Source organism: Monopterus albus, unplaced genomic scaffold (genome assembly GCF_001952655.1).
Source record: "Monopterus albus unplaced genomic scaffold, M_albus_1.0 scaffold36.1, whole genome shotgun sequence".
In the NCBI taxonomy this organism is placed as follows: domain Eukaryota; kingdom Metazoa; phylum Chordata; class Actinopteri; order Synbranchiformes; family Synbranchidae; genus Monopterus; species Monopterus albus.
In genome coordinates this window covers 1,044,548-1,054,405 of record NW_018127916.1, presented here as the reverse complement: position 1 = coordinate 1,054,405, position 9,858 = coordinate 1,044,548, and the positions used below count along the sequence as shown (strand labels likewise).

At 44.5% G+C, this 9,858-nt stretch overlaps 1 protein-coding gene across 1 annotated transcript; it reads left to right on the top strand.

Annotated features, from left to right (window-relative positions):
• The first annotated feature begins 5,295 nt into the window (after nucleotides 1-5,295).
• On the top strand, nucleotides 5,296-9,592 carry LOC109958967 (uncharacterized). The gene is made up of 3 exons (XM_020597968.1): nucleotides 5,296-5,389; nucleotides 5,624-5,753; nucleotides 6,466-9,592. The coding sequence occupies exons 1-3, from the start codon at nucleotides 5,296-5,298 to the stop codon at nucleotides 9,590-9,592; spliced, it is 3,351 nt and encodes a 1,116-aa protein (XP_020453624.1).
• Nucleotides 9,593-9,858: the final 266 nt, after the last annotated feature.

Sequence of the window (9,858 nt, the reverse complement as noted above, 5' to 3'; positions counted from 1 at the left end):
CCATTGCAAATCAGTTTTATTTGGATAGCACCAAATGACAACAAAAATCAGCTCAGGACACTTTACACAGAAAGATCTATACCTTACTATTATCACTATTAATATAGAGGAAAACCCAACAAATCCCCCTTGAGCAAGCACTTGGTGACAGTGGGGAGGAAAAACTCATTTAACAGAAGAAACCTCCAACCCTGGCTCTTGGTGGGCGGCCTTCTGCCTCAAGAGGTTGGGGTGAGTGGATAGAGGAGAGACAAAAGTAAAGAAAAGCAACAAGACACAACAATAAACAATTAAACACTGGACAGAGTGATGTGGCCGGTGACTGCTCATCAGAAACGTAGAGCTCCAGAACCAGGGCTACCTGCAGAAAGGTACAGGGAGCAAGACAGGACACACTATGGGAAAGAGGAGACACACAGTTAGTGACATGTAATGGTGGCATATAAATACATGGAGAGAGAGGAGAGGGATGTAAAGTTCTACTGAATCTGAATCTGTGAAAACAGTTGTATAATGTCTCATTTGGCTCTAAATGGAGCATTTTAAGGTAATAACAACATGTTCTAATATCATCATAGTGGTTGGACTGCATTACAGAAAATGTAGGATCCAGGTCTGGAGTTTGTCCTATAATGGGGAGTCAGAATAACTTCTTCTGCATCTAGTGAATCAGTCTCTAATATCCCATGGCTTCTGGAAGTGCAATGCTAAATCAGTCCAGGAATACAGTCAACACAACCAAATACAGCAACTCACTGAAACAGACTGCTTGTTAATGGTATTATAAAATTAGTATGTTTTAACATTCATCCCAGCTGACACTGGGCGAGAGGCAGGGTACACCCTGGACAGGTCACCAGTCTATCAGAGGGATGACACTTAGAGACAGACAACCACACAACACTCACACTCAATCCTACAGGCAATTTAGAGCCACCAATCAAACTAGGCTGCATGTCTTCAGACTGTGGGAGGAAGCCAGAGTACCTGAAGGGAACCCACGCAGACATAGGGAGAATATACACATTTCACACTGAAAGATCCCGGGTTGGCCGGGACTCGAACCCAGACCCTTCTTGCTGTAAGGTGACAGCACTAACCACCATACAGCCATGCCATCTTTCTTAATCCATTATTTATATATTTATCTTTGTTATTGTAGTATACAGTATGCTGATTCATGAAATAAGTCATCAAAATACTTTGCATTTGAGTTACTACCATCACAAAAGAAAAAGGATCAACTCTTAATTGGATATTTATACTTTTGATTGTCCCAAGCAATAAACCTATTGGTTTAAAATGATTAAAGTATGAGCTGACGTTGCTAAAAAAGAAGATACATACTGTACATATTTCTAAAATAAATTGGCAAGAATGATTTATGAAAAGGTGAATGATGAACGTTATCTTTCAAATATACAGTACAGTGAATACAGTATATCAGTGCAAACAAGCAGCTGAATTTACCAAAGCCATTACAAACCTTGACTGCCATTACAGGAGTTAACCACTCACAGTTGACAGCTCTATGAACCCTGAATGGATTAATGAGTGCTATTAACATTAATTATTCAACTTTATTGAACAGGATATGAGTTTTCTACTTCTCTTCCATCAGGAACCTGATTAGCTAGTGGCCTCTGAGAGAGCTCCACAGAGTTATCATAACATAATCTAGTGATCGATATCACACACTTTGGTGATAATCAAGCTAATCCCCAGTGTATGACTGAACGCTGTTAGCTCTGAGAGAAGGGGCAGGGACTGGGAATTGTATGAAGTAGAAAGAGCCATGAATGCAAAAAATGACTTCCTCTTGGTCAAAACCCAGATGTGCAACACACCAATACCTGTTAGTCTGACTGTCTCTACATACAAAGAAGTCTTGAAATTACAGACAAGCTATTTGAGAAAACTATGTTTTTCTGTGCTTAAAGATACTATTTAAGTGTAGTTTAGGAGCTCAGTGAGGCAGGGTGAATCAAAAGTTTTAAAGACTTAGATCATGGGGAACACAGAGTGCAGATGAACAAGCCTGATGAGACGTAGCTTTTCAAGTGGTTCTCCTCCAGTGTTTCATTTGAAAACCTTAGTTTTGAGCCACACTCGAGGCGGCATAGGGCCCCTGGTTGTTGTGTCAGTGTCAGCTTGAATAATCCTGCCTGTGACCTTTCAGATGCCTTAAGCTCTTTGGAGAGTCACTTCAAATAAGGATTATGACCGGGAGTAGAAGAAGAATTCAGAAACAGGAGACAGCTCTTTTTGTTTCATTGAGCAAGGAAATAGAAAACGACCACATGTTTCTGAGAAAGCTGCGAGGAAACAGAGAAAGAAGAAAAAAGAGATTAAAACACCAGAGGGCCCCTGTTTCTCTGCTCAGAATGTTGTTTATGTTGTTGACAGGCCTTTTAACCTCCCTCAGCTCATACTGTGGGGTCTCTTTGGGAGCTCACTTTAGGCTTGTAGCCCGTCGAGTCTCCATTCAGCCTGTATCCAGTCGAGCAGTTTCATTATTTATGAGTGCTGCGGCTGTTATTCTGACTCCATTGTTGAAATTGTTGATACTTCATCATGGAACAAAAATAATGAGGGGACAATAAATTTAAGTGCTGTCAACAGCCACTTGAGTGAACAACACGTCAGGTTTCTCTCCCCCAGACCCTGATGACATCAGACCCTTCTCTGCGTGTGATATGTTTTCCTTTTGGACAGGTCCTATGAACTGGGCTCAAGGCCCATTTCACACTGGATTAGTTTCCATGTGCAGCCTCAGCCCAACCCCCCAACTCCTGTATCAGAGATGAGAACTAAGGTTAAATCCTCAGAAACTGTTTTTCATCTTTTGTCATACGTCTAAAAACAAATTGACAGAAGTCTGGGGAACAAATTAAGTTGTGAAAGGCCAAAAGTGGTCTCTGATCCAGGTATTTGAAATGGATCTACAAAAAGGGATTGTAAACCGGCAGAAGATGCAATCACCAGCTAAGCCTTCATTTAAAATGCAACAATACTAATAAAGACATACAGTATAACAGACTCTCCTCATCACTGCACTGTCTCTCACATAGTACATTATATACACAAGTAAATACACATATGTACACCCACAAGCACACACCTGCTTAATTTTGTAGACAGATAACAGCACTTAACAACCTTTGTAGACTTTAAGACAGACTTCAAGTGTACAAGTGTAATAAACACAGTCGTGCATGTATAAGCTGTGAGCTCCTCATCAGCGAGTATGCTTCCAGATGTGAACACAAATCAGCCGCTATGAGCTGCCTCACTCGCCATCAAAAAGCGTATGCATATTTCTATCAGGGGTTATTGTAACAGGAAAAGAAGAAGGGGGAGGAATGCTGCCCCAACGTGTGGCACGTTGAGGTGTGTCTCAGTAACTGTTGAAACACACAAGCTTACTAGGTATAATCAGAGTAACCTAATAGCATTGTTGCAAATCTTACAATAGTTTCTCATACTCATATTCTGTTATCAGTTAGCTCTTTATATTGTTGCTGTGTCACTGTTAAGCTGGTCCCAAATAAGCATCTGGTAATAATGGTAAACCTCCAGTCACACCACATTCGTTGCACCTGACTGAGGCCAGATTTGGGAGTAAGACCACCCCTGCTCTGACCCCTTAGCTCTTATGCATCCTTCAAATTCTCTCACTTTTTTGCAATGCACAGCGACAGACCAGAAGGTGATATAAAACTGAGAAAACTTGGGCATGTGTTTCTCCCAGTGGTTGTGATTACTTGCATCTTTTAAAACAAGTTTAAGATGTAACTAAATTATGTTGATTTAGCCTAAGCATTGGTCAAACTCATTAATATTCTAGTCGAGATCAACAAGTCTCCAAATACACCAAATATGTCAGGCTGAATTTTGGGGAGATGTGTATAAAATATAAACAGGTCAGCTATGATATTCTCATTTGGTGAAATGGTGCAGCCATGAAAACATGGATTCTTGGGAAACAAAGGAAAAAAACTGCATGTTAAGGGGTTTAGTTAGACTCTAATTACTGTGCACCTGAAAACAGGACCCTTTCAGCAGTATACTGTCTAGCATGAAAGTGGCTCCTTAGACACTAGCCTGATTGTATTTTGATCAACATCAGTCTCAGGGAAGTCATAATTGTGGCAGCTCATTTCTTATTAACAGTAGTTTTGCTTTGGGCCTGTCCACGTTGCTCTCTCCAGGGACTTTGGTAACAAGCAAGAGAATCCTCTGTTAAGCCCAGGTCTCCTGCAGAGTGGCATGTGTATGACTTTGCCACAAAAACCCAAGGGGTCCTGTTGGCCAGTGTAACCCACCTGATGTTGTGGTTATTGATAAAAAAAATTAAAAAGGCAGGAGTCCGTGCCCAAATAATGAGGTAGATTATGACACGTGGCGTACCAGTGTTGAAGTCCTCATGAAAGATTCTGCCTTATCCGATTTGCACCGCACCCAGCGTATACTTGACAGTTTACTATCTCCTGCGGCTGAAGTGGTCAAGCACTTAGGGCTGCAAGCTAATTCCTCTGACTATATTGGCCTACTTGACTCTGCCTACGGAACTGTCGAGGACGGAGATGAACTTTATGCCAGGTTCATGAGCACATTGCAGAATGATGGAGAAAAGCCCTCCACCTTCTTACAGCGATTGCATGTAGCTCTGAGCACCGCTATGCGGCGGGGTGGTGTTTCCCCTAAGGACTTTGATCAGCAAATCTTAAAACAGTTCTGTCGTGGTTGCTGGGAAAGTGCACTGATAGTTGATCTACAGCTTGAACAGAGAAAAGAAAATCCACCATCATTTGCGGAATTTCTGTTGCTGTTAAGGACGGAAGAGGATAAACAGGCTGCAAAACTAAGCCGAATGAAACAACATTTGGGTGTGGTAAAGCCTTCTGGTGGGGTTACAAAACAGAGAGTGATGTCTCACCTACAGACAGCACATCATAGTGGTGATAATAATGGTACTGAATTGACAGAGCTGAGAAAACAGCTGGCAGAACTGAGTGCCCAGCTTAGCAGTATAACTGCTAAACCCCAGGAAATCCCGCTACTTAAACACAAGAAGGGAAGAGTTGTAGTTCCTAGCGCTAAAGCTGGAACCCCCACCCTGAGTAGGAGGACATCCACTCCTCAGCACAGTTGGGAAAAAACTAATGGAAAGCCTCGCCCTTGGTACTGTTTCCAATGCGGCGAAGATGGGCACATTGCCTCAAAATGCGACAATGATCCAAACCCCCTGCTTGTTGCAGCTAAGAAGAAACAGTTAAGGGAAAAGCAAGCTAAATGGGAACCCTCGCCGGCTGGCGGAGGCAAGACGCATTTAAACTGAGATCGGCCCCCATGGAGGGACGTATGGAGGCCACACCTGAGGAGTCAAGTCCCCCTCTTGAGCAGCCTGTCAAAATTAGAGCTCAATGAAAGAGACATATAGGTAAGTTTCCTAATAAACTGGTGGGAACAAAGACCACAGCCCAAGTGACCATTGTTGGAAGGAGCACTGGATGTCTTTTGGATACGGGTTCACAGGTCACAACTGTGCCTCAGTCCTTTTACTAGCAGTATTTGTCAGATCTGCCCATTCATCCATTAAATGATCTCCTTGACGTTGAAGGTGCGAATGGCCAATCAGTCCCTTACTTGGGATACATTGAACTTGGCATCACCTTCTCTGAAGACTTCGTAGGGTCTGAGATAGAGGTCCACACCTTGGCTCTGGTTATCCCTAATCTACGCATGAACAAGTGCTTATTGGCACTAACACTGTTGATGTTCTTTATAAGGACTTCCAGGCTAGTGAGGATCCTTCTTTTCAGCCAGTGACTCATGGTTATCAAGTGGTCCTTAAGATCCTGGGACTGCGACAAGACAAGGAGAGAAACAGTAACTTGGGCTGGATAAAGATGAGTGGGAGGGAACCTGAAATCATCCAACCTGGGAAAACAGTTGTGATTGAAGGGTGGGATAACACTTCTGACACTCACTGTGTAAGAGAGGCCATAATCGAACAGCCATCAGCTGCAACTCTACCTGGTGGCTTATTGGTTATGTCCAGCTTAGTCATCTTGCCAAAGAAACGGCTTAGCCAACTGCTGGTTGTGATAAAAAATGAAACAGATCATGAGATTGTCATACTGCCAAAAACTGTATTAGCAGAAGTCAATGCCGTGGTGCACGTGCTGCACAAAGAGCAAACTAAAACGGCATCGGATTGTTCGGATGGGCCGGGAGCGTGTCCGCAAAAAACCCCCCTTAGTTTTGACTTTGGGGAATCCCCCTTGCCCCCTGAATGGAAAGAGAGGATCTCCGGCATGTTGAATTCAATGTCGGATGTGTTCTCTCAAGATGCTCTTGATTTCGGTCACACAACCAAAGTCAAACACAGGATTCGACTCAACGATGAGACACCCTTTAAACAGAGACCCCGTCCCATACATCCTCATGACATGGAGGCAGTGAAAGACATCTGCAAGACCTACCTGAGGAGTCAAGTCCCCCTCTTGAGCAGCCTGTCAAAATTAGAGCTCAACGGAAGAGACATATAGGTAAGTTTCCTAATAAACTGGTGGGAACAAAGACCACAGCCCAAGTGACCATTGTTGGAAGGAGCACTGGATGTCTTTTGGATACGGGTTCACAGGTCACAACTGTGCCTCAGTCCTTTTACGAGCAGTATTTGTCAGATCTGCCTATTCATCCATTAAATGATCTCCTTGACGTTGAAGGTGCGAATGGCCAATCAGTCCCTTATTTGGGATACATTGAACTTGGCATCACCTTCTCTGAAGACTTCGTAGGGGCTGAGGTGGAGGTCTACACCTTGGCTCTGGTTATCCCTCACCTCCGGACCGCTACGCATGAACAAGTGCTTATTGGCACTAACACTCTTGATGTTCTGTATAAGGACTTCCAGACTAGTGAGGATCCTTCTTTTCAGCCAGCGACGCATGGTTATCGAGCGGTCCTTAAGATCCTGGGCCTGCGACAAGACAAGGAGAGAGACAGTCATTTGGGCTGGATAAAGGTGAGCGGGAGGGAACCGGAAATCATCCCACCTGGGAAAACAGTTGTGATTGAAGGGTTGGCTAACATTTCTGACACTCACTGTGTGAGAGAGGCCTTGATCGAACAGCCATTAGCTACAACCCTACCTGGTGGCTTATTGGTTATGTCCAGCTTAGTCAGCTTGCCAAAAAAACGATTTAGCCAACTGCCGGTTGTGATAAAAAATGAAACTGATCGTGAGATCGTCATACCGCCAAACACTGTATTAGCGGAAGCCAATGCCGTGGAGCACGTGCTGCACAAAGAGCAAACTAAAACGGCACCGGATTGTTCGGATGGGCCGGGAGCGTGTCCGCAAAAAACCCCCCTTAGTTTTGACTTTGGGGAATCCCCCTTGCCCCCTGAATGGAAAGAGAGGATCTCCGGCATGTTGAATTCAATGTCGGATGTGTTCTCTCAAGATGCTCTTGATTTCGGTCACACAACCAAAGTCAAACACAGGATTCGACTCAACGATGAGACACCCTTTAAACAGAGACCCCGTCCCATACATCCTCATGACATGGAGGCAGTGAGAAGACATCTGCAAGACCTTCTTGACTCTGGTATCATCAGAGAGTCCGAATCACCTTTCGCTTCTCCCATTGTGGTTGTTAGGAAAAAGGATGGTTCTGTTCGTCTTTGTGTGGATTTTCGGAAGTTAAATCTACAAACGATTAAAGACGCCTATGCCCTCCCAAAGCTAGAGGAAACATTTTCTGCCCTTGCTGGCTCAAAATGGTTTTCTGTGCTGGACCTCAAGTCTGGGTATTACCAGATTGAGATGGATGAGTCGGACAAGCACAAAACTGCATTTGTGTGTCCGCTGGGGTTCTGGGAATTCAATCGGATGCCACAAGGTATTACAAATGCCCCATCAACGTTCCAACGACTAATGGAGAAGTGTGTAGGAGAGATGAATCTGAGAGAAGTCTTAGTGTTCATTGATGATTTGATCGTCTTCGCATCTTCCCTTGAAGAGCACGAACAACGCCTTAAGGGGGTGCTACAAAGACTGAGAGACTATGGGCTGAAACTGGCACCAGAAAAATGTAAGTTTTTCCAGACCTCGGTGAAATATCTTGGTCATGTAGTGTCCGAAAGGGGGGTGGAAACAGATGCAGAGAAAGTGGAGGCCCTAAAAACGTGGCCCACTCCTACCAACTTGAAGGAACTTCAGTCTTTTTTAGGCTTTGCGGGGTATTACCGCCGATTTATTCAAGGGTATTCCAGCATTGTCAGGCCTCTCACTGTGCTAACCGCTGGATACCCACCCATCCGGAAAAGAGGCAAAAAAATTAAAAGAGATGCACACTCAGAGTATTACCACCCTAGGGATCCTTTCGGTCAGCGATGGACATCCCAATGTCAGGAAGCATTTGACCTGATCATTCAAAAGTTGACCTCAGCTCCAGTTTTGGGGTTTGCAGACCCTCAGCTTCCCTACATTTTACACACCGATGCCAGTACTAGTGGACTGGGGGCTGCTCTGTACCAGATCCAGGATGGTCAACCTAGAGCTTTAGCCTTTGCTAGTCGTAGTCTCACGAGGAGCGAAAAGAACTATCCTGCCCATAAGTTAGAGTTCTTGGCTCTGAAATGGGCAGTGACAGAGAAGTTCTCCGACTACCTGTATGGTGCAACCTTTACAGTGGTAACCGATAGTAATCCACTAACTTACCTGTTGACAACGGCAAAACTTGATGCCACAGGTTACCGGTGGTTGTCTAGTCTCTCCACGTTTTCTTTTCGCATCCAGTATAGAGCTGGCAAACAAAACTTGGACGCTGATGCTCTGTCCCGTCGTCCGAATGGTCCACCTAGGGATGATCATGCGTCACTAAAAGAGAGAGAGAGGATTAAGCAGTTCGCTTTGTATCATCTCAGTGAGGATGATACCTCTAACACCATACCGCAGAGCGTAGTCCAAGCTATTTGTGATAGGCACCTTGTCACTGTGGTTGAGAATGAAAATGTTCGTGGTTCTGGCCTTGGGCTGCCGCTGGTAGAATCTCTGGCTCATCAATCCACAGCCATTCCAGATTCCCTTGAAGAAGAGCTGATGGATGGGTTTCCTCTCATTGTCCCATTTTCTAAAGAGGAACTCAGGCAACAACAAAGAATAGACCCCGCAATCAGTCAAGTGATTGTCCAATTGGAGACTAATCAGAGTCCACCTCCTAGTCTCAAGGCAGAATTTCCTGAACTTCCATTGCTTCTCCGTGAGCTTAACCGCTTAGAGTTGCAAGATGGTGTGCTTTATCGAAGGCGACAGAATAGAGCCAACATCACCTTCCAATTAGTGCTCCCTGAGGAGCTGCGAGCCATGGCATTTCAGAGCTTGCATAATGACATGGGCCACATGGGAGTAGAACGAACAGTGGAACTGGCAAGAACCAGATTCTTCTGGCCAAAAATGCAGGCATCCATGGAAAAAATGATCAAGTGTTGTGAGCAGTGTGTTTGTCGGAAAACCCCTCCTGAGAGGGCCGCTCCCTTGGTGAACATTAAGACATGTAGACCCTTAGAAATGGTCTGAATGGACTTCCTGTCTTTGGAACCTGATCGCTCCAATATTAAAGACATCCTGGTCATTACTGACCACTTCACGAAGTATGCGATGGCTATACCAACCCCCAACCAGAGGGCACATACTGTCGCGAAGTGTCTGTGGGAAAATTTTATTGTGCATTATGGGTTCCCTGAGAGACTGCACAGTGATCAGGGCCCTGACTTTGAATCGACCACCATAAAGGAGCTTTGTGAAATCGCTGGCATAAAGAAAGTGTGCACTACTCCGTACCA

Excerpts from the sequence above, each read along its gene's own strand:
- LOC109958967 (XM_020597968.1), top strand. The coding sequence starts at position 5,296 with ATGGGAACCCTCGCCGGCTGGCGGAGGCAAGACGCATTTAAACTGAGA. Across the intron at positions 5,390-5,623 it reads GGCCACACCTGAGGAGTCAA|GTGCGAATGGCCAATCAGTC; the intron begins GTCCCCCTCTTG and ends TTGACGTTGAAG. Across the intron at positions 5,754-6,465 it reads CCTAATCTACGCATGAACAA|TGAAAGACATCTGCAAGACC; the intron begins GTGCTTATTGGC and ends ACATGGAGGCAG.